This window comes from Nicotiana tabacum, chromosome 5 (genome assembly GCF_000715075.1).
Source record: "Nicotiana tabacum cultivar K326 chromosome 5, ASM71507v2, whole genome shotgun sequence".
Classification (NCBI taxonomy): domain Eukaryota; kingdom Viridiplantae; phylum Streptophyta; class Magnoliopsida; order Solanales; family Solanaceae; genus Nicotiana; species Nicotiana tabacum.
The window spans coordinates 36,170,962-36,196,305 of NC_134084.1; the positions used below are offsets into that span (position 1 = coordinate 36,170,962).

Sequence of the window (25,344 nt, forward strand, 5' to 3'; positions counted from 1 at the left end):
TAACCCTTAAAAGTTTGCAAATACTTAACTATCAATAACATTGAATAAAAAAAATAAAATTTAATTTTAAAAATAATAACTAGAGCTCGACCCGCCCGAACCCGCTAAGCCCGAATCCATAGAGGCCCTAAAAACCCACATTTTCCCAACCCGCTAAGAACCCGTTATCCCAGCCCGTCCGTTAAGGCCGCCCGATAAACACCCATAATAGCGCCAAAAGAAAAATAAAACCATTATCCTCCGCCCTTTTCACCATTAATTAGTAGCACTGCATTTGTGCAAGGCAAAGAAGAAAGAATGAACACTTTCTGGGTTACCCTCTCTGCTTCTGTTATCGTCGTCCTTCTTTCCATAGCCTCACTTCCTCTTCTCAACAACAACGCCAATTACTTGAAATGTACTTGCTTATAAACACTAGTGTTTCTTCATTCTTTGTACAATTTTGAACAGTCAAATGATTCCTCTTCATAAAATTTCATTTTCTTAGTTGCAGACTTGCGGAGAAGTTCAAGTGAAGTTGCAGATTTGGTAGTGACTAATGGGACTATTTACACCAGTGATGACTCTCTCCCTTTTGCTGATTCTATGGCCATTTCCAATAGCAGAATTCTCCGCGTTGGCAACTACTCTTCTATAAAGGTCTTTTTTCTTTTTTCAGTTTTACTTGATTTCATTATTCTAGGATTATCATAGGATTGACCAGAAATCCCTAAAGCCAGTGGTGCACAGTTTGAAACTCAGTGGATGTGGGCCCCGACCTGCCCCTCTACCCTTCCCTACTTGGGCAGTGTTCAAACCCGTGGGCCTAAGCGCCTGTCTCCACTTAAATACCAGATTTTTGCGACAGAATTGAGTACTTGCTCCTAACCCATACATCACAAGCTGACACTTTTACCATTAGAATAAAGCCTTGGGGGCTAGAAAACATAAAACATGTAATCCACTAATTTGCACAAATTTCCTATTAAGCCCAAATTGATAAATTCATATCCTGCTTATGCTTTCCTGAGTTGTTGATAAATTCATATCCTACAGTTGAAATGTTCCATTGTTATATTTGACTTTCTATAGTATAGAAGAACAGAATAAAATATAAAGTTGCACTTGTAGAAAAAAAGAAGGATAAAGTTGTACTGAGAGGTGAGAAGAACAAAAGTCAGTTGTTAAAGTATTTTTGTATGTTGGGAAAGTATTACAGCTTTGTGTTGAGGGTTAAAATAGACACATTTTTGGGCAATTCGACAAGGAAAGTAGGAAGAGCTAGCATTTCGTGATTGAGAGAGTAATTGTTTAAGATAAAGTAGCAGCAGTTCTCACTTTTCTCTTTAAAGTAATAAAACAGACTGCCTTTTGTTGCTAGCAAGTGTTTAAATTAACTGAAACAAAGGTCAAAGGTGTATTGTATGTTAGGTGAGATATTTAAAATGACTAAGAAGGTTTGGATGGGTAAATATATTGCAGTAATAAGTGCTACTATTCAGGCCATTTGCTCCACTTAATAGTCTACTGTCCTTGGAACCGATGCAGGTTTTGCTCCTAAATCAAGGCCTAAGCAGTCTTTGGGATTATATTGCAGCTTGAACGCAATTCCATTGTATCACTTTTGGTTTTGAAGCTAGACGTTTACTGTTTGATCATGTTCATTGCCTTTTTCAACTGACTGATTTCATGAACTTTCCTCTGGATATGTATTTGATGCCTTCACGAGATCTGGAGATCATATTAATGAGTTCCAATAATATATATCCATGCCGGTGTTTGTGACATCTTTCAATACTTCTGTACGATTAGGATCTGAAGGTCCCTTAGCTATCTTAGAGTAACTCGGGATTGAAGTGCAGTTTATATTTTTAGTTTCTTGGCGCATATTTGATTTCTAATTCATTTATCCCTTCATCTTTTCTCAAATGTTAAAGAAATGCAATATGGAGATTCAAGTAGTTGGTGAAGTATATACCATACTCAGAGCTTATGTTCAGGTTAGATGTGAATGCAGAAATTGGCAAGGACTTTGACTAAGGAGCTAAATCTACATGGAAAGATTGTGGTCCCTGGATTTATTGATTCCCATGTGCACTTCATCCCTGGGGGATTACAGGTTTGCAGCAGTCCTACCATCTCATATCTGTGTTTATTGTCAATCATATCATCTAACTAGGTTCTTGACAAAGTTTGGCTGCAGAGTTGGTAATATTACATACTTCATACTGGGGTATGCTATTGGGTGCAGGGCATAAATCCCCTGAAATACGGCAGGGGGTCATTAAAAAAGTGAAAAAAGAAACTATCAAACTGGAAAAAGGAATATCTGTCCTCAGTAGGAAGAGTGGTTTTGATTAACAGCATACTGAATTCGCTTCCCACTTATCATGACTTTGTTCCCTATCCCTGTCAAGGTAGGGTAAAGGATTGACCAGTTAAGAACAATTTTTCTTTGGAATGACAATAAGAACATCTTTACACTTGATCAAATGGGAGATTGAGTAAAGAGGGGGGAATTGGTATCAAAAATCTGAAAAGATCATAACAAAAGCCTGCAATATAAGCAGCTTTACAGATATAGAAGTGGTACAGGCTAAATGCTGGATTTGATTTCCATAAAATACCACATGAAGAGGGAAAGGTTGCTGCTTATTCATTTCTTATAAATGTTTTGCAATTGAAGACTGAATGCATCATCGTAGCCATGGAGGTTTTTCCATCTAAGCTTTATTCATATAGTAAAGCATGCATAAGTTCAAATTTCACCTTTTTATTTTTGCATATGTTGTTGGTTTGATTTTATCTAGGCTTCTCTTTGAAACCCATCAACCTGCAACTCTCTGTAGTTCAAATGCCAATAGTTGATTATAGTAGTTCCTCTACAAATTAAAGTATAATATTGTATTCCTTTAACCTGTTATTAACTTCGGCAGATGGCACGAGTGGAGCTTCGTGGAGTAAATACAAAAGATCTTTTTGTGGAAAAAATTAGAAAAGCAGTTGCAAGTAAGTTTTATGTCTGCTGAGCTGCTCATACAACTATAGCGTTTGTCACATTGGCATGCTCCGTCCTTACTTTGGCTGATACCAAGATCAACCCTTTTCTTGTCACTGGGTAAAAAGATAGTATATTCCTCCTCAGCAGCAAACATTTTCAATTACTTCCCCATTTATTACAACTTCGAAAACGGGCTAATTTCATAACAATTTTTGTGGCAATGGGATATATCATTTGTTTTATATCTGTATGCTTCAATGGCATTTACCACAATAAGAGTATTATTCAAAGCTCAATTAAGGAGCGTTTAAGACCTGAAACTTGGTGTACCATAGGTTGGGCGCTCTGCTTTGCTTAGGCCGTGCTTAAGTTCAGGCATCAAAGACGCTAAAGCTGTAAAGCATGTGTCTGATTGCTTCTGGACTCTGTTTGGAAGAGGGTGACTCTAAATAATAAAGATAGCCGGCAAATGGCATATAGATGTATATGTTTGTGACTAAGAATAGGACACTGTGAAATAAGTATAACAAAAGTACTTACTAATTTTGAATAGAAACCTAAAGTTACATATTTGCATCTGAAACATAAACTAGCTCATGCTTTCACACACTCAGTTTAGCTTGTAATGTGTTGTGACTTTGGGTAAAGTTTATCTATAAGGAGCAGATGTCACATGAAATACCCTTATCAGTTTGTTATAAATTTTAGCAATGCTATTGATTGTCTTTTTGGTTATCAAATACTCCCTCCGTTTCAATTTATGTGAATCTATTTCCTTTTTAGTCCGTGCCAAAAAGAATGACCCCTTTCCTTATTTGGAAACAGTTTACCTTTACACAATGATTTATAGCCACACAAAATATATGTGCCTCATTTTACACCACAAGATCAAAAGTCTTCTCTCTTTTCTTAAACTCCGTGTCCAGTCAAACGGGTTCACATAAATTGAAACGGAGAGAGTACAAATTAACTATCTTTATAAGGTAATAACATATTCATTCTTCTTTCTTTGAGATGATTTTCTCCCTCTACTTTTGAAAATAGCGAATTTTTTTACTTATTGAAAATGGTTAATTACAATGCCTCTGGGGTGTGGCATCTGCTAACAAAGAAAAGAATGCACTTATAATAAGAAGAGGCTCAAATTCTGAAAGTCCATTGAGGATTTTGTCTAAGGAAAATGAATGAATAATATATATAGTATTGGCTGTCTTGAATTGAAACTAAATAGTATCAATTTTATCATGTCTTTCTTTGGAAATTCTAATAGATGTGAAAGAAGGTTCTTGGTTACTGGGTGGTGGTTGGAATAATGATATTTGGGGAGGTGATTTGCCAATGGCCGCGTGGATTGATAGTGTTACTCCTCATAATCCAGTAAGATATTTTCACGAAATTACTTTATTTCGCTTTAGAAATTACATAAATCTGTTGTTTAAGATTTGGCATTTCCACATGCAGGTCTGGTTAGCAAGGATGGATGGTCATATGGGTTTGGCTAATACGTTGGCTCTAACACTTGCTGGTATTTCACGTAACAACGAGAATCCAAATGGTGGAGCTATCATTAGAAATAATGACGGGGGTAATACATTTTTCATCTTCATATATCACTTTGCTTCTTAATTATTCAGCAATGCAAAACTTGTGAAATGGCCATTGGCCACTTGCTAACAACAATTGGGTTGGTCAATGGAAATGTGATCTGATTTGAGCCTAGACTATTTCCGCTTCACCTAAAGGTTCCAGCTATAAGTGTTGTCCAGTAAGGCTCAAATTATTTTTCGAATTATACCTAACTCTTAGTCCCACTAAGATTGCTACCCGTAAATACTTTTGTTTATGAGAACTTTGGAGATTGATTACTGTTGATGAACTCTTTAAAATGGTGTATTCGTATATTGCCTTGCAAATGTTTTTTCTTTTACCCTATAATGTACACAGAAGTAAAGAATCCTACACAAAAACATGAATTTCTATGAAGAGCATTCAATCATCATGAGTGATTGGAACATCATATTTGCAGTTCACGAAAAAAGAAAAATAATCAACTAATATGTCCAAATGGTATTTTGAACTCCTTCAAAAGCTGTTTCTTCCTCTCTTATTCTCGTTTTGTGTCCACATGAAAAGAACTACTTCCCATGCTCTTATTCTCATAGTTTTTGAAATCACCAACTCAATTCCAACCATCTTGTACAGTATATAGTATAGCCAGTATGCAACGGAGCGACGAATCAATTACAAATTGACTTCCGCTTTCACTTTCTTGACATAAAACATCAGCTATTGTTAATTTTCCATCTCGAATGCTGAACTTTTAGGGTGGCTCCATGACTTTGTTAAAGTGAAGAAAGACACTTCTCTAGGTGCCTTAAGAACCCCTATTGAAGAATGAGGGGATTCCCTATGTTTCTTCTATGAATGTCATTGAAGGGGAGCCCTGCAGCGATGGTAAAGTTGTTTCCGTGTAACCTATAGGTCACGGATTCGAGCCGTGGAATCAGCCACTGATGCTTGCATCAGGGTAGGCGGCCTACATCACACCCCCTTGGTGTGCGACCTCTCCCCGAACCCTGCATGAACGTGGGATGCTTCGTGCACCGGGCTGCCTTTCTTTAACGAATATGTCTTAGATCGGCTTAAATGTGATGATCTATTCCTTCTGTTTTTCCATTTCTGTCTGTGTTTATCCATAAATAATAGTCTTTGCTGGTATAGTGATCCAAGCAAGCTGTTGAGCTCTTCCCTATCTAATCTTGCAGGTTTCTCCTAAAATCAGGTCCCATACAATTCCACCTCTGTTCACAAAACTGGGCTATTAGTGGCTTCTACTAATTGGGATAGTGAAGATGGACTGGAATGGAAGGCTTCAAATAAAGGGACATCATCGCTCCATTCCTCCGCAGCTTTTTGTTTTAGAAAGTATTCTAATTCCATGCCCTATAAAACTAGCATATCCGAAAATCCCTACACTTTTATTGTCTTCATCCAAAGAGTTACATCAAAAAAAAAAAAAAAAAAAAAGAGTTACATTGTGCTGTAGGGTGATCTGGTCAGTCCTCCTATTCCACTCAAACTCTATACTTGTCGATAAATACCGTCCTCCACAATGCATGATATTTCTTATCGAAACCTCTAAATGCATTTTACCTAAGAGCCCTGTAAGACAACCGTCGTCCTTTATTTGATTTGCACCGGGTGTCCGAGTCTCTACGAGCCCCGACTAATCCCGGGGGTGCACAGACCCTCGGTAAGGAGTTTTCCGCAAGTGCACCACGGTTAATTCAGGTTTTACCCAGTCCGATGGCCCTCAGAAATTGTTTGCATCCAATGGGTTTCGAACTTGAGACCTTGAAAGGGAGCAAACCCCAAGGCTCAAATCAATTGCCACCAGGCCAACCCCTGAGGGTTCAACCGTCGTCCTTAACCCCCTAACCTATAACTTTTGTACAGGATGTTGCTATCTAATTCACTAGATGATGAAGCACAATCAACCTCTCCACCTTATGACTTCTAACTTGGCCGATTTATATCCTACAAAAGTTTATCTACAGTATTTTTAATCTTTTTGTAACAATTCCCGATAATGATACTAAAGATGAGTAGTATGTTGTATGCTGGATCGAGTGCTCTTACTCAGTGTTGACCTACTAGTGCTCTTGATAAGTGTCTCTTTCGACTTTGTTAGATATTTTTTTCTGTAACCTTGTTAGCCTCTTCTCGACTTTCTCATCACTAGATTCATATGGTGTGTTTGAGACTCCGAAAAAGAGCCAATCTTACAACTGAGAACCTTTACCAAATGTTCAATGTTCTGTACGTCACTGTTGGAAATTTATTTTCAGGCTCAAAACTATCTAAAACCATAGCAGCTTCTTCAGGTGTTGGAGCTAATCACTAGACCATCTACCCTTTGTTTGGTAGTGTGAAATGTGAATTCCCTCAAGCAACCTCCAACAATTGTTCTATTCTATTATTTGTTTGGTGCTTAACCATAATGAACATGTTGATGTAGGATCACCTTGTTGTAGACCCTCTGAACTTTCAAAGAAACCTATGAGTTCTCCAACCAAGTCTAGGAATTAGACAATAGTCTTTGTAAAGATGATCCATTGTATCCATCTCTACTCGAACCCATGTCTTCCATTGCAAAGTCCACAAGTTCTCGTTGACATTGTCATATGGCTTTTCCAGATTCAATTTGCACAGTATCCTTTCCTTCCCTTCCCTACTTTTTATCTTGGAGTCCACTAAAATGGGTTTGCAATTAAACCTGCATTTAAAATATTGTCTTCCTCCCACCAAAGTATTTCGTGATGTCGTCATCATAGCATCTATGCCTAAAGGAAAGCTTATTTATGAAATTCTTATCCAATAGACTTGTGGGTCTAAAGAATGTTCAATTCCCCATTCTACGTCTATATAAGTGCAATAAAACATGCATTTAGGCTCCTTTCAAATTCTCTACCGAATGGAAATAATTAAATGCACTCATGACGTCCTTTAATTTGTAGCAGAATGATTTAAAATATGTTTGGAACCATGCGTACTTGGGGCTTTGTTCTCCGCACAGCATCTAATTGCCTCCAAACTTCCTACTCTGAGAACTCCCGCTCTAACCACTGACATTCTGAATCTTCACTCCCTTTTAATTCTGGCCTCCGCTTTACATCTTTCTCATCTTCCTTGTAGAGTCGTGCGTAAAATCTGTCAATAGTTTGAGGTTTTTTGTTAATTGCCAGTATCATGAAAGTGTCAAGGTTTAGTTTCAACTTTACCTAGGTTATGTTTTTCCTGTCACAGTCTAAGTTTCTTATAGTTTACTAAGCTTTGAGGACATGGGTCTATGTACTTTTGATGCTTCCGTGTTTGGTTCAAATAGCCAATGCTTTGAACTAGACGGACTGTGTTTTCTGCAACTCAACACAATGTAATGTGATTTTTGATACTTCTGAAGCATGCCTGCAATCTTTTTCAATATTCTCTTAAAGCTGTTCAGTTATGTATACATGTATGATTTTATTATGTATACATGTATGATTTTATCTTTTTGTTCATACCAAAATGTATTACTGAAAACTTGGGGGACATAATCATGATTAACAGTGCTTCTCGAATCAATATGCTTTAATGTACCCATATCAACTGCCTTACCAAAAAAAAGTACCCAGATCAACTGCGCCAGCTTCAATGAAGTTTGCTAAATTTAAATGCTCAAAGAAGTTAGAGAAGATCCTTACCTTTTGGAGTTTGTTATTGCAGAACCTACTGGCCTGTTGATTGATTCTGCTATGAAGCTTGTCCTTCCCCACATCCCAGAAGCCTCAGTTGATGAAAGGAGGGAAGCTCTGTTAAGAGCTAGCAGCCATGCATTGAAGAGGGGTGTCACAACAGTTGTGGATTTTGGCAGATATTTTCCAGGGTCTTCACCTGAGTACCCGTGGGACGACTTTTCAGGTTTCAGTTCCAACCAGAAATAAGATGGAATAAAATCACTTTACTTTCCTTATGGTTACTTTACTAGAAAGGATAATGCCTCTTTATAATTGTACTACAGGAACGTTAAACATTTCAAAGATAAATTACTTGTTCAGAGATGAGATGAGCAAATTGGACCAACTTTCTAGCTTTTCAACTAGGAGTTAGAAGTTGGTCTGTTGAACATGTAAAAAAACAAGCTTAACAACTAAATTTTGTTTTCCTTCTCTTTCACTACCCTGAGGTATCACAATGGACCAGGTTTTTTGTGTGGTTCCTCCATAAACCATGTAGGGACGGGGTATTGGGGGAATAAAGTTGATTTTATGCATCCATAGGCCTCGTCACTGAAAGTTGCCAGTAAGTGTATAATCTATAGGCAATTTTATGTGCCGTGATTGTATTGTTTTAGTTGCTTGGCAAATTGTAACTAAGATCTAAGTTGCTCGGACAGGGGTGCGGGTGTCCGACACAGGTGTGGATTGGAGGTCGGATCCTTCGAGATGTAAAATCTAAGATTCGTGGATATGGATCCTAGTACGGATACGGGTGCGGGAATCTGGCTAAAAATAATTCGAAAATATAAAAATATCTCTAAATTATGAGAAAATTTGTGGAATACTTACGTATAACTTGTAAAGTGGAGACTTCTTTTTTATTCTCAAGTTGTAGATAAGTAAAGGATTGATTTCCTAGATAAGGTATGCTATTTTCTTTAAATTTTCCCTAGTTTTGGTTCTTATTTCTTGAATCAAATTGTATCTCGTCTCGAAGTTTTCCAACCGTCGGGGTCAAAGTACCCAAAATTGTTTGACCAGATCCGGTACGGATCCCATACCCACACCCATACTAGTGTCATGTCGACACGGGTGCGGCACCTAAACTGTCGTGGCGGAGCAACTTAGACTAAGATTATGACAGAAGCGTGGGAACCAAATCAGTTATTGGAAATTTTGTGACACACTTCAAGAGAAGAAATGAAGGGAAACGAACGTGTCTGTTAATATCAGATCAGTTAAGGTCTAAGACAAAACTGCAATGACATATATTCCAGTATCACCCCCCCCCCCCCTCCAAACTCTCTGTGTCGTTTGCTTGCTCACTCTTTCGGTGGAAGTTGCATTTCGTCCAAAATTAATCAGAAACTTCATCAAATTTTTGGAGGGGAAGGAGAGTCTGAAGGGGGCTGTGGGCTGAGAACAATAGGCCATAAAGAACGGCTCTGGGCTGGGTGGTCAAATGCTAAACAGGCTCTGGGCTGGGTGGTCAAATGCTAAACACTGAAGATCTTCCTCAACTGCTTCTCTATTTGTCATGCTCATTTTGTTATTCCCTAGCTACAGGTGGAACATTTATCTAACTTAGTCAACACTTCCCTTATAATTGCAGATGTATATAGATGGGCTGATTTATCCGGAAATATGATGACCAGAATTTGCTTATTCTTTCCAATGGAGACATGGTCACGGTTAGTGGTATGTCATGACTGACATTGCTTTACTGAATTGTCAGTCTTTCTGAGTTTTCCCTTGCATATGAAGATCTGATTTTTTGGCAAACCAGCTGACATGAACTCATGTCCTACCCTTCAGAATATGTAAAATTGCTTTAAGAATATACTAGAAGCTGAAATGGGAAAGCTAATGTTGCAGATTGCTCTGCACCTTATCTTGGTCCGTGGATATAGAAAAACATGGAAAGGTGCAGATCTTCTGAGTAAAAAGATTCCGAGGTTCTAAAGTTTTGTATTGTCTTTTCTAGTTCCTCGCCCACCTCTCCTTCACACTTGTAGGATCAGTAAAGTATATCATAAGTATAACTTGAATGTTAAAAGTACGCCAGATTTGTTTCAAGATTATACATGGGATTTACATAGGACTCAAATCCTTGGCTCTGATACTATGTAAAGAATATAGAAAGAAGAAATTTTGGATTGAATTGCTTGGACTATTCCCTCAGGCATGTTGGGGTTTAAATAGTATTTACAAGTAATCCTAGAAAGGAAGGAAAGTAATTCCTACTTTTAATTACACAATAATAAGGATTCTAATCCTTATTTTCCAAAAAAAAATAAAAAATAATTCAAATCCTTTCCGGTATTTTCAAACAATGGCCTCCTTCTATATTAGCGATTTCCCAAATAACAACCAGCTTTTTTGAGTTTTTGATGAACTTTCGTTTGGGAAATGTTTTACATCTTTTTCCTAGAGTTGGCCCTTACATAAGATTCTGTGGTCATTCTTATTCTAGCTGCAGTGGGTTATGTTGCATATCTCCTTAAATGCACTTTTACTACACTTGGACTTTTTCAATCTTGTATTGGTACTCAGGATCTTATGAGCAAGTCAGGCCGCGTGCTGAGCCAATGGATTTATTTAGGCGGTGTCAAGGCTTTTGCTGATGGATCTCTAGGGTCTAACAGTGCATTCTTTCATGAGGTAAGAATAAGATGCTTTCTGGTTTCGGAGAGCCTCTTTAAACCACAAACTAGTAACAGGGGACCCGGGGGGGGGGGGGTCCATTATGTTTAGTGTTCTGATATCTGTCGTGTCTCTTGTAGCCATATGCTGATGATCTAAACAATTATGGGCTACAAGTAGTGGATCTGGATAGTCTATACAACATGACTTTTTCTTCAGATAAATCTGGCCTTCAGGTGCTTTTTCTATTTTTATCAACCATTTCGTCTCTTCTGAAGTTGCAAAAAATCACTAGTCTTATGGGCTACAATTTACATTTCAGGTTAGCATCCATGCTATAGGTGACAGAGCTAATGACTTGATATTGGATATGTATGCTTCTGTGGCCTCTGACAAACAAATTAGAGACCGACGATTTAGGGTATATCCAACTGCTCTGGAAATTAATATATTTATCAATCAATTAAAACTCTCTTTGTTGGTTGATTTTATTAGGTCAGTTATTTCTTCAAGGACAAGTAATTTCTAAATATTCAACTATTGCTTCACAGATTGAGCATGCTCAACATTTGGCCCCAGGAACAGTGGCTCGTTTTGGTGAACAATCTGTAGTTGCTTCAGTGCAGGTTATTTTTCAGATGGTTGTTGTACCTCTTTCTTTTCTATTGAGACTAATTCTGTTCATACATATAATAATTTGGAGGATTTGAGCAGTATGCTTTTAATGCACGCCAAAGATTAAACGTCTAGATACTTTGACATTCAAATCTATTTGTAAAATATATGCAAGATGCCAGGACTAATGAGTTATCTACAACTTCCTCTAAGATCATCACTATATTGCTGTTGTTATGTTTTAGAAATCTGAGGCTGCTCTAGGTTTCCAGGAAGCTCTTGATAAATCCGGCGAGCACCTTTCTTGGAACCTTTTTAATTACAAAGATATATTTTAATTAATTATAGGACTAGGATCTCATGCTAAAGCTATAACCAATAGTGGAAGAATTTTTTATATAAGCAATAAAAATTTTCGTAATCATTGGATAAGACCATACCATTAATTTAGGAAAACAAACTGGTTATGTCATTCAAATTCCCTAATCTATTTTCCCAGTAAGTTAAAGCAACGATGGGTCGGGGAGCATTGATCTCAATCAAAATTAGAGACTTCTGTCAATTCTCTAACCTATTAATGTAGTCCAATTTGACCAGCTATTTCAAAATCAGAGTACAAACATCTTTCTTCTGCAATGGAAGATTCTTGGAGGATGTAGATTGTATTGCATCGATTTCTGATCATAATCTCAAGCCATCGTTGGATCTTGTGAAATGAGAGTTCACTCGAAAAATCCATGTCTCTCTTAATGTAAAGTCTTGACTCGAACGTAAGCATCCCTCCAAATTAGTTTTGACTTTAAATTGGAAAACTATGTAGGGTGATATCTTCAATCATTTTCATTTTTGGCCTGCAGGCGATGTTTTTCCCTTGACATTTTCTTGCAATATTCTTGCCACACGCTCTTCCCACAGTTTCCATTTTTTTTCGGCATTGAGCTTGTCATATCAATTTCTAAGTTTTTCAAGATGTCTCAACATAAAATTGTATAACAAAATGCAAATCATAACAGCCAGATCACTTATTGGATGATGCTGATTCTGCATCTAAAAAACTTGGGTGTGAAAGGGCTGAAAGAGGATCTTATCTATTCAAGTCACTCTTGACTAAGAATGCACAATTGGCATTTGGCTCGGATTGGCCGGTATGTGATTTCTGGATTTCATCTCTTTATGTTTCTGTCAGTACTCGATTTCCTGTTAATTCTTTTGTCATGTGTTTCTTTTGCTGTCTTTTTCAGGTAGCAGATATTAATCCTTTGAAAAGCATTAGGACATCGATGAAGAGAGTACCTCCTGGTTGGGAAAAGGCTTGGATTCCATCAGAGTGCTTGTGTCTCAAAGATGCATTAAATGCGTAAGTCACGCTATTGTTCTGTTTGACTCATTGATTGTTTCAGTAGTCCGTTCTTATCTACTCATTATGTAGCAAATCCACGGTGTTTTCTGTGTGAACCTGGAACTCTTTCAAGTGGTAGTTGACCAGTGAGAAGCGATATTTACTGATCAACAGGGGGAAAATCAACATCATAGTAAACTATACTAATCTGCTGCTATTTGTTCAGCTCTCTAGTCCATCTGAATTCAGCTTGATGATTAAAATGATTAATTGTAACAATAAGTTACAGCTAAGGTCTCATTTCATAATAATTACATTGTGATAAGATATATATCTTCTTAGAAGATACAGTAGTCGGTTAAGCCAATGCCACATGCTCGACTAAGTCATTTGTTGAATTGTTACGTCGAAATGCAAAATGCAAAATGCAATTCATTCTTTGCACCCAAGAGTGTGACCTATTGGTCAGTATTCAATAAAATGAGTTCAAACCTTGGAGACCAAGGTTCAAATGCCAGCGGAGTCAAAAAAAAAACCAAGTGGTTTTTCCTATCGGCCTAAGCCTTGGTGAGTACAGTTACCCGATACTTGTACTGGTGGGAGGTACTAGGCACCCAGTTGAATAGTCAAGGTACATCCAAGCTTGCCAAATACCACCAGTTCATTTACCATTTCCTTCCCCAAGTTAATATTCTAATATCCTGGCACGTTTCCCAATATCTCTTATTTTGTCTTATCTTCATCTGGTGACCTAAGTCAGCGTAACAGAAATAACTTGTATCCGTCATGTGGTTTATTCTAATTCCGTGAGTTTTTTCCCCTTAAAAGTATGTCTTTAAAATTCAGTTATCTATCCTAGCTTATTTTTCTCTGGCAGGTACACCATTTCGGCTGCTCATGCTTGTTTTCTTGATAAATATGTTGGATCATTGTCTCCGGGAAAATATGCGGATTTTGTCGTTTTGTCAACTAACTCATGGGAAGACTTTGCAACTGAAGTTTTTGCTAATGTTGAGGCAACATATGTTGGTGGCTTCAAGGCTTACTCCATAAGACCTGAGGATAAAAGTGAATAGAACAGGGATATGATAATTATGCTTAAAGGAACACATAAAATGGAAGCCATTGTGCCAGCCAAGAAGCACGATATGCTATTTATTGAACTTGGCTTCGCTTTTATTACGAGTCCTAAAACTGTTAGTAGACAGGAGTGTGAATTTGATTTGTGAATATTCTGTGGCTTTTATGTAATGAAAGCGAATGTTTTTCCTTTTCAACTCTTGCGTAAGTGCTTCTGGAATCATAAGTGGTAGTGTTGCAAAATTTTCAAGAATGTTTATGATATGAACGGACGTGATAAGTATGTCGATGCCCATTGAGTGGCATTTATGTATTGTGTGCGATGAGGCTCAGAGTGCGCAATTTAAGAGCTTGTTGGGAAAGCCACTTAGGAGTTAGATTCGGATGTAATTGAGTGTAATTATACATTTTGGTATGTTTGTCTGGCCGAGTAATTACTTGGTCAACATAGAATTGTAGAGATGGCGTGGGGTAGCCACTATTTAAGGTGGTATTTATTTTTTATCCAACAATTCTAATGTTGAGTAAAAATAGCCACTACTCTATTAAAATTAATATGAAAAGATATTTTTACCCTTTCTTCCTAATTAAACAGTAAGTAAATGAGACACGGGATTTTAACGTGGAAAAATCCTAATTCAAGGGGACAAAAACCACGACCTACACTTGTAAGCTTTCAACTTCACTAACTTGTAAATACACTATTACAAGCCACTTTGTAATGACTATATTACAAAGACTTCAACTCAACTAACTTGTGATACACTTATCACTAGCCACTTTGTCACTCACTAGTTACAAAGACTTTAACTTATGACTAACTCAAGGCGCAACACAAACTCAGAAAGTTTATGATTTTGAGTTTCCTAAAACAAAGCTTCTAAGAAAGCAAGATAGGAATTACAATGAAGAACAAACAGCAAGATTACAACTCAACTACGGATACACATAGACTCATTGTGGAACTGATCCTTAGTGGAGTTGTCTTCTTGTTCTTGCAACAGTTGTGACTTCAATGCTGGATCAGATCTTTAATTGCTTGAGAGAATATCACTAAATGCTCAAGTGAATATCTTGTGCCTTGCACCATGTTGTTATACTACCAAAGACATCCCAAGGATGATGTCAAAATCTTGGTTGGTGCACGCCTCTTCCCAATGGGAAGAGACTGCTGCACTGTCGCATGTATAGTTGTAGACAGTTACTTTCTGCAGTTGCTTTCCAGATGTATAGTTGACTTGTACTTCTATCAGAGAACATCTAGGGATCAGGTCCTAGTCTTGTTCCTCTTTTCTCTTTATTTGCAGCAGTTCACATTAGCTGGAGTTCAGGCTGGACTTCGTTCTTTTGTAATGTGTACCAAGTGTGTCAGGTTCCCTATCTGGTTCTTAACAGTAAGTTTGTTAGATCATCAAAACATAAGGCAAAGACATTGAAAACCAATCAATTTCCCCTTTTTTGATGATGACAAACTTAGACATTGATAACATTTATTTAGAGCAGAAATAACCAGGTGGGATAACAGGAACTTCACAAGTTCCCCCTGACTTTTTGCTTCCCCCTTAATCAGATCCCCTGACGTCATTTCCATTCCATTATACTATACTTCCCGCTTTTGGCATCATTAAAAATACACAAGCAGGCAAACAACATAATGAAGTCTAACATAACCAACTCATGCCACATAGGTGCACACAACATGACAGAAAAGAGAAGCAAAAGGAAAACAACATTGTACAAGCAAAAAGAAGAGCTGTTTCATTGATATGAAAGTGGACTGATTAAACAGGAGCAGTAACAGTGAAATCCAACATGCCATCACAAAAAAAACAAACAAAAAGAAAAACAACAGCCACAAAACATTATAACAGAAGACAACTGGTCACTGAGAGGTTTCTAAGGGGCAGCAGAAGAGGGAGACTTGGAGAAGGAGGCAGCAAGGGTTTTGAGAACCAAGTCCATACGGGCATTTGCAGACAGCTGCTCTTCAAGCAGTTTTACGCGAAGCTCATCATTTTCCTTGACCAAGCGAGAAACTTCTTCATTGGTGGAATTAACAGAACCATGTGCCCCAACAGCTTGACTAAGCTGAGTTTCCAGTATGACATTCTGAGCCCTCAACCTCCTGATCTCTTTGGTAGCAACATTTTGAGCATTGATCAGCTGAGAAATGGTCGAGGTACTTCCACCAAACTTTTCTACACACTCACATTCTTCCAGAGTGGTTTTGGAGAAGGTTTGCTTGCGGGTGCCCACTTTGGGATTAGCCAAAGTGATAGTTTGTATGGGTCTACCAAGTGTTAGAGTACTTGGTCCTCTTCAAGTTTCTGCTGAGAGCACTTAGTAAAGCAGTAAGTAAATGAGGCAGAGGATTTTTACGTGGAAAAATCCCACACAAGGGGATCAAAAAACCATGACCTACACCTGTAGGCTTTTAACTTTACTAACTTGTAATCTTACCTATTACAAGCCACTTTACAATACTTCCAATTGCAAAGGATTTACTCAACTAACTTGTGGTACCTTTACCACAAGCCACTTTGTGACTATCCTAGTTACAAAGGCTTTTTCTAACTTGTGGTGCTATCACCCCAAGCTACTTTGCAACACTACGATTACAAAGACTTTTCTTTATGACTAAATCTAGCCACAACCTAAAATCAGTGAGTTTGAGGATTTATAAGAGGACTCCTAATCAGTATGCTTCTAAGTAAGTGATTTATGAGATATAGTAAGTACAACAACAAGGTTACAACTCAATTAGGATAACAACAATCAATCTTTTAAGAACTGGTCCATAGTAGCGTTCAACCTTATTCTTCAAGCTTGAGAGGATGATGAGTTTTCTATTTTTGCAAAAGCTTGAATGAGAAACAGAAACCTTCCAGTGATGTCTTTGTATGAAGCTTCATCGGGTACATCTTGATCACATCACTTAAGGTGATGTGAGTGCTTTGTTTGGTCAAAGAGTGAATGGGTTGACAATGTATTACAGTGCGGCAGAAATAGTGCCGTCAGTCACTTCAGTTCCAGTTGTGTCCACATGACTTTGTACTACTACATAGGAACCATAGGAGCACCAGGTCCTTGATTGGTTCCTAGCTCCTGAATCTGTAGCAGTTCATCCTTAGCTAGAATTCGTTTAAGTTTGCAGCAATCTAAGTAGGTCAGGTTCCCTATCTGGTTCTTATCAGTAAGTTTGTTAGATCATCAAAACACAAGGCAAGAGTATTTAAGATCTATCAATTTTCCCATTTTTGATGATGACAAACTTAAACAGTTATAAGATCAGAATTAAGGTAGCAGAGAGCAGTGTCAAAGAGTTCCCCCTGAGACGATGCCTTAATATTTTTTCAATCAATTTATATATAAAGAACCAGTTCCCCAATGTGATTCCCCCTGAGTCCATATTAATCTTTTTTACCCTTTTGGCATCATTAAAAAGAATAAAAGCACAAAAAAGTCCAGCCAAGCTAACTCATACCACATATGTGCACACTAGCATGAGAAAGAACAGAACGCAAAGAGAAAGTAATAGACAAAATAAAAGAGGATTTAGATTAATAATAGTTTCATATGCCCCTTCCTTTGAAAAAGAAAGAGGCAACATTTGGACTTGATCACAAGAGAAGTAGTAGTAATACATCCCAACCACAACAAAAGAAACAACAAAAAAATAGCCACCAATCATCAACAGAAAAAAAGAACATATCCAGATAACTGGTCACTGAGGGGAAACTTAGGGGCACTAGGAGGAAAAGGCTTGGAAGCAGCGACAAGTATCTAGAGAACAAGGTCTATTCGGGCATTTCCCAACTTTTGCTTATTGAGCAGTTCGGCTTTCAGGTTCTCAACTTGCGCCCTAAGGTCAACATTTTCTTGAGTTAAATGGATCACCTCATCATTCAACATGGGAACCGATCGAGATTGCTGGCCTTCTAGGATGGCATTCTTGGCCTTCAGTCGACGTATCTCCTCAACTGCACTGTTTTGGGCATTGATGAGCTGAGACACAGTTGAAGTGCTTCCTACACCCCCATACTTCTCAATACACTCGCACTCTTCCAAGGTTGTCTGTGAGAATGTTTGCTTGCGGGTCCCTACTTTACCTGTTCCCAGCGGAACCTCAAAGTATTTGAACACTTGCGTGAGCAATAATCCATAGGGAAGCCCGTGATTGCCATCCTTGAAATCAGCCACTTTCTGCATGTGCTCAATCATTATGGTAGGCAGACTCACAAGGTTGAAACCTTCCAATTGCTCCATTAAGAATAAATCAGATTTGGAAGTGATAGATCTCCTTTCTGCTCGAGGCAACATGACTTTGTTCACCAGTTCAAACAACAACTAGCAGACGGGAAGCAGTGCTTTCTTATGAACCTGCTCCCCCTTCTGATTAGAGTTATCTTTCACGAGTGCATTTCGGAAGTTGTATTGACAAACATCTCTCACACTAGACACCCCAACAGTAGGAACCTGCAGAATTTCCCCAAGTAATTTCACATCAAAGACAATATCCACCCCATTTACTAAAGCACACACATGGTCAGTATCCACTGGAAAGAGACTGGCGAAGAAGCTCTTGACCTCCTCCTCATACACTTTAGGAGCGTCAATGTAGAACAGATGCATCCATTGCAAAACTCCACCATTTCTAGAAGCTGACGCATTCCTACCATTTCAGAGATTGTTGGGTCAAACATGCGACCCAGCAAAACCTTTTGATGCCTTAGTCGCTCAGATCCAAGGCAAACGTCACTTTTGGCTTTCTTCCCAGAACTAGGTTCTTCAACTGTTTCCTATTTGGGTTTCCTATGCTTTTCTCCACTAACTTTACCTTTCCCCTTGGACTTGACAAGAATATCTTCATCACTCACTGCCTCCTTTGTCTTGGTCTTGGAAGTAGATCCTTTTTCTATGGAGACAGACTCAACCTTTATCGAGGACCTCCTAACAAGGGAACCAGGTTCCTCAGGGGTTCCTTCCTCTACCACAACGAGAGGGATAGCTTCATCACTTACAGGGACACCATTTTTTTACCAACTTTCTCCTTTTCTTTTTACTACTTTTCTTGCTCTTTTGAAGTGCAGAATCGTAGGCTGCTTTGACTTGAAGCCTGGTATTAGGCCGCTTACTTTTAGACTCAGGAGTGGTAACAACCCTGCATTGACTCAAGAATGCATCTAGGGCCACATTGTCCAGGTCTTCTTCATCACTAGTCCTCATTTCTGATGCTTGAATATTCAGGGGCGCAACATTGAAAGCAGGTACAACACTGTCCTAGGGATGAGAGTCCTGACCTGGGTCCTCCGGAGAGGGTCCAGGTTCCTCATGAGATGTCCCAGTAGTGTATACTGCTGCATCCCTTTCAACAGCCAGAATGGTCCCTTCTACCCACACGCTTTGTGACTCTTGTCTCTAAGAAATAACTTCATGCAGTATGCCATCCGCGGATACGACAAACACAACCTTTTCTTCCTCAACAGGTGCTTCCACGACCATGGAGTCGACGGTAACGATGGCGGAGCCTTTTGTGAAGTTAGTTTTTTCACCTTGTTTTCCAATTAGGGTTTTACTGGTGTGGGCATTAGATGACGTTGAGGATAGAACAGTGGTTTCAGGAGTTTCAGAGTAGGGAGGAGGTTGGGAAACTAGGGAAGGAGTGATTGTAGAAGTGGAGGTGATAGAGGGTGACACAGACTCAGTGAAGGGGAGAGGTTCCATGGATGGGTCGGAGGTTTTCTCAGCTATTGGAAGAGGAGGTGTGATAATCCTTCCTTTTTGGTGAATCTAGAATAAGGATTATGGTTAGGAAGAGCAGACGAGAGGGGTCTTTAAACGAAGAGGACAATTATGAAGTGAGAAGAATAGGTACCGGTTCTGACATGGCGGTTGGGCGTAGAGAATCGTGACGTTTTAGAGGGAGATGGAACGCTTTGAATTGAAGAGACGTGACAGCTGGATCTAAAAAGTTGATGACATGTCAGTTGTATTTTGTGCCTTTTAAGACATATATTAAAGGATGTACAGAACTACTAACCTTTAGTACAAGAACCTAGTTCTTGCGAAACATTTTCTTCAAGCCCTTCAAGCCCTCCTTCCTTTTTTTTGAAAAGAATTAATCCTTTTTTATCAGTCATGTACTACATTTACTGCTTCTATGCTCATCATGCGTGTTTACCTGCAACGGTATTGAAGTGAGTTAGGCAGGTCCAGAAAACACTTTGAACCTATTATTTCTTAATAACTCTAGCCAACTCAAAAAGGGATCAGGTTCTTAGTTTGGCCTCAACAGTCCCAACTTTACTCTGTTTCTTTCGAACTGTTCCCTACTTAGTGCCTTGGTAAAAATGTCTGCAATTTGAACTTCAGTGTTGCAGAACTTCATGTATATCAACCCTTTCTCCACATTATCTCTCAGAAAATGATGTCTCACATCAATATGTTTGGTCCTTCTATGTTGGACTGGATTCTTTGCCATGTTGAGTGCACTGGTGTTGTCACATAGGAGAGGCACACTCTCAGTGAGAATTTCAAAATCCTCCAGTTGCTGCTTGATCCACAGAAGCTGAGCACAATAGGATGCTACAGCCACATATTCAACTTCATCTGTTGAAAGAGCCACTGAATTTTGCTTCCTTGTACCCCAAGAGATAAGATATGATCCTAAGAAGTGATCCATCCCAGAAGTACTTTTTCTGTCCACAAGATAACCTGCATAGTCTGCCTCTCAGCACGAGGTAAGAGCACCTAATTGACCAGCTCAAAGAGAAGTTGATACTCAGGAAGTAGTGCCTTTTTATGCACTTGTTCCCCCTGTTGAATAGCTTGCTCTTTCATGATAGATCTCCTAAAGTTAGCATCACAAGCACCATTGACTGAGGACATCCCTTCAGATGGAATTTGGAGAACTTTCCCCAATGTTGAAGCGTCAAGCACAATGTCTACTCCATTTACTGGCACACAGATGTGGTCCCCCTCAATAGTGAAGAGAGATGCGTAGAAATTTTGTACCGCATCTTCGTACACCTTAGGCACATCCTCTTGAAACAAATGATCCCATTGCTGAAATTCCACCATCTCTAGAACTTACCTCATTCCTGCCATCTCTAAGATTGCTGGGTCAAACATACGACCCCACAAGACTTTTTGAGTTCTCAATCTCTCATGCCAAAAACCACTGTCACTAGGTATGGTCTTCATAGAACCAGGTCCCCCTACAGTTTCCTATTTTCATTTTCTAAACCTTTCAACAGACTTCCTTTTCTGACTTACAACCCCCACAGTATCTCCTTCAGACATAGTTTTCTCAACTACAACCTTCTTAGACTTATTGCTACCCTTCACAGATGTTCCACTTTGTTTTTCAATTGCTTAATCGGAAGCTCCATCACAAACTTCTGGATTTTTGTAGATCGTTTTACTAAGGAACTGGGTTCCTCTACAACATCTTCATCAACCTCAACCACTGGAATGCTTTTGTCAGTCACAAATTCCCTCTGTTTTATCAACCTCTTCTTCTTTTTCTTGACACTCATCTTACTTTTCTGCAAGGCAAACTCGAAAACTTTTTTCTGCTGCAACCTGGTAGTGGGTCACTTGGAAGAGGATTCAAGAGTCTCTGCTAGTTTGTGCATCTTAAACTGCGCGCTGAGAACCATATCATCTTCATCAACAGGGATCTCACTGGGTGGAATGGATTCCAAGGGCTTAGGATAAATAAGAGGTTCCTTGGTTTATTTAACTGGAAGAGGATCAGGTTCTCTAATAGGTTTTTCTGTGACTATTTCATGGACTGGAGACTCAAAGAGTACCAAAGTTGTTTTATCGCCTAGGAATGGAGTTTCTTCCCCCTGAGACTCAGACAAAAGGGAGGCTTCTTCATTCAAAAGACTCTCAGCAGCGATAGCCATGATACTGTGTGCTGCTTTCTTTTTTGGTGACTCCGTGAGAGCCACTAAGTCCAAAATGGAGGAGTTTAGGTACTGATCAGGATCATCCTTAGATACCTATGACACCTTAGTTGTAACACCTTATGAGTATACTTTGGCGAGATCAGAAAAAGGGGGAGACATGGGGTTTTCAACACATGGAAGGGAGACACAGTTTGATAGAGAAGGAAAAATAATAGGAGATGAAGAGGAAACAAGTGTGGGTGCAGTAGTATTGGAGATAGTGGAAGAGTGGATTTCTGGAGGTGACTTTAAGGAGGATGGGGAAGTGGAAGTGGTGTTGATGGTATGAAAAGGAAGAGAATTGTTCGTTTGCCATTGTAGGAGGATTTGGTAAAGCATTTGAGTGAGAGAGAAGTGAAGAGGGGATCACAGAGATATAGATGAGATGAAGGTTCAGGACTGCTGTGAGAAAGAGAGAGTTTTATAGGAAGAAGGACTAATAATGAGAATGGAGAGAAACGGGTTCTGAAGGGTTTTGAAACGGTGGTAGGTTTGTGGGAATACGTAACGTGCAGAGGAGGTGAAAGGATTTGAAAGATAAGACGTGACATGCAAACTCTGAAAAGTCGGATGATGTGGCAGTTGAATTAATTTTGTTAACCTTTTGAGGCAGCATGTGAAAAAACACATTACTACTAACATATGGTACATGAACCTGATTCCCGAATGGTTTTTGAAAAAGATTTTGGTAGCTCTTCTTTCGCAGTTCAGCATTGTGCCTTTAGCTTCTATAATCGTCATGCATATTTACCTGCAACGGTATCGATATGAGTTAGGCTTGGCCAGAAAACATTTTGGCTAGTTTTACATGAAGGTGATTTTCATAGCCAATTGATGAGGAATCAAGTTCTCAATTAGGCTTCAATAGCCCCAGCTTCACCCGGTTTCTTTGTACCCCATGAGATTAAGCATGATCCAGTAGAATGAGCCATTCCAAATGAGCTCTTCTTGGTAATCCAGTCAGCATCCTTCAAGGCTTTCTTGATATTCTTGGGTTCTATCTGGATAGAAATACAGAGAGAACTAGGGAATCTCTGGATTTGATCTTGTCTGAATCCAGCCTCAAGGGGATGATTATGTTATCAAGTGGATGGGAGCTTTTGTGTTTCCATTTGAGGACTGAAGTTGGATTAGTAGAGAAATTGGGTGAAATAAGTGGATTTCTCTACACTCCTTGTTTTGCTACTTGTGGAGTACCTTGCGATGCATCTCCAACTCTTCCTTCAGCTTCAATGGCAGTAATTGAAGTACCAGGTTCCTCTTGAGAAGTGGAAGAAGATATTGCATTATCTTCACCTGTCTCCTTCATTTGACTCATCATATCAGCCTTGCCATTTGTAACGTCAGATATTTCCCCAGGAACCAAAAGTGGTTCATTATCTAGAATATCAATGTTTCCTTCCTTGTTAGAGGAGGGTGTCTCGTTGAATAGTACATGAAAACTTCCTTTCACACATTGTGTCCTTTTGTTGTAGGCTTTATAGACTTTGCCTTGAGAGGAATATCTCAGAAGGATTCCTTCATCGCTTTTTTCATCAAACTTTCAAAGCTGGTCCTTACCGTTGTTGAGAACATAGCAATTGCATCCAAAGATTCTCAGATAAGTTATCTTTGGTTTTCTTCCATTGACCCGCTCATAGGGGGTTCTGTTTGGGAGGGACCTGATCATACACCTGTTCACCATGCAACAAGCAGTGTTTATTGCTTCTATAAGAGATTTTTGGTGATTCTACTGTCAATGAGCATTGTCCATGCCATGTCTTCCAGAGTTCAGATCTTTCTTTCACAACCACTATTTTGCTATGGAGTCCTTGGTACTGAGAATTTATGAGTGATTCCATTTTCATTACAAAGCTCAGCAAGTTTGGCGTTTGTCAAATTCTGTCCCGTGGTCAGATCTGATACATACTACCTTTAATTCTATATTCACGTGGATCTTCTCGACAAAGATAAAAATACCTCAAAAGTCTCACCCTATGTTCTAAGAACCAGTGACCAGGTGAATCTTGAATTTGGTAGACCACGAACCAGGTCTTTCTAAATCAATTTATTCAGAGGTGAGAAGCTTTCATGCCCCAATCTTCTAAGCCAAAATTCTGCATCATTAACAACTGCTTTCAAGCAGCTCATATCACTCACTTGTAGAGATTCAGAATCAGCAACGTAGATGTTCTTATATCTTTTGGCTACTAAGACCACTTCGCCAGTTACCAGATTGGTAACTGTGCACACTTTTAATACGAACTCTACTTTGTTCCCTTTATCACAAATTTGAGAAATACTCAAGAGACTGTACTTCAGGCCATCCACATAGTACACGTTCTCAATTGAGTGTGAAAGAGCTTTTCCAACTTTTCCAACACCGAGAATGTACCCTCCCATTTTTTTTAATTTCCAAAGGGTACATTCCCTCCCTGTAGGGCTTTTAGTGAGAGAAAGTTCATAGTTTTTCCAGTCATGTGTTACTGTCTATGATCCATTGTAGTCCGCTTCCTCTCACTGTTCCCTGCACATGTGAATTATGGGTTAGATTTAAGAACCCAAACTAGTTTAGGTCCTTTGTAATGAGAAAAATGGATGAATAAGAGCTTTTCTAGTCCATGCAGGCAAGATTCGTTTCTTGCGAGTGGTACCTGGTCCCTCATTAGTAGTCACTTTTTTAGTAAACAATTTGTTTTTTTGAACAGATTGAACCTTGGCCTGACAATTTTCTTTGAAGTGCCCATTGTTCCCACAGTGGATACAAAGCCAGTTATCAGGAACTGTGACGTACTTGCTGTGAAGGCTGTAAGGAGTTTTCTCCTTTTAAAACGCGATTCCCTGCCTGTTTCCACTATTATTGAAGTACATGGAAGTGTCAGCATCTGAGGACCAGGTCCACTTGAGAGGTTTCTCAAGATCAATTTTTACTTTCTTCAATTCAGCTTGAAGCTGCCTATTTTTCCCGAGTTCACCACATAGACTAGTTTTAACATCATTTAATTCCTTTTTCATCTTGATGTGTGACTCACTAACGACTTCTTTCCCCTTCTCAATACTTGCAAGCCTAAGTTCTGATTTGAGTCCCTCAATAGTTTCCTCTAGGTCAGTGATTATCACCAAAAAGTCATCCCTCTCTTGCTCAGTAGCTGCAATTTTCTCTTCTAGATTGTGCTTTTCATTGCTAAAGCTTTTTATGGTTTCCTTAAAATCAACAACCACTACCATCAAGTCATATCTCTCATTTTCTACACTATTTATTTTTTCATTCAAAGCTTCCTTTTCTTTTTCAAGATTAGCTATGGTCTCATTTAGATCAACTACACAGACCACCAGATCATCTCAAGATTGTTGAGCATCTCCTAGCTCTATGGTCAAGATATCCTTGTCATTAATAAGGCTATAATATGCATTAATTAGAATATTTGATAATGACAAAGAAGAGTAAGTCTTCAGATTTCTCTGAACATCCCTGAAATTTACCTCATCATTTTC

At 38.8% G+C, this 25,344-nt stretch overlaps 1 protein-coding gene across 4 annotated transcripts; it reads left to right on the top strand.

Annotated features, from left to right (window-relative positions):
- The first annotated feature begins 196 nt into the window (after positions 1-196).
- LOC107782929 (protein LONG AFTER FAR-RED 3) lies at positions 197-14,112 on the top strand. Of its 4 annotated transcripts, none has more exons than XM_016603875.2 (15): positions 201-397; positions 494-639; positions 1,997-2,098; positions 2,916-2,988; positions 4,251-4,357; positions 4,442-4,565; positions 8,246-8,440; positions 9,851-9,936; positions 10,792-10,899; positions 11,022-11,117; positions 11,204-11,302; positions 11,433-11,507; positions 12,510-12,641; positions 12,738-12,853; positions 13,713-14,112. In XM_016603875.2, the coding sequence occupies exons 1-15, from the start codon at positions 298-300 to the stop codon at positions 13,909-13,911; spliced, it is 1,758 nt and encodes a 585-aa protein (XP_016459361.1). In that variant the 5' UTR covers positions 201-297; the 3' UTR covers positions 13,912-14,112. The 4 variants fall into 4 exon arrangements, with proteins under 4 accessions (XP_075109582.1, XP_075109581.1, XP_016459361.1 ...); XM_016603874.2 differs by having other exon boundaries at positions 203-397; positions 488-639; XM_075253481.1 differs by having other exon boundaries at positions 197-397; positions 12,510-12,853.
- Positions 14,113-25,344: the final 11,232 nt, after the last annotated feature.

Bases quoted from the DNA above. Each gene is read 5' to 3' on its own strand.
- LOC107782929 (XM_075253480.1), top strand. From the start codon at position 298: ATGAACACTTTCTGGGTTACCCTCTCTGCTTCTGTTATCGTCGTCCTT. The intron at 2,099-2,915 runs GTTTGCAGCAGT...TAACTTCGGCAG, and splicing joins TCATCCCTGGGGGATTACAG to ATGGCACGAGTGGAGCTTCG. The intron at 8,441-9,850 runs GTTTCAGTTCCA...TTATAATTGCAG, and splicing joins CCCGTGGGACGACTTTTCAG to ATGTATATAGATGGGCTGAT.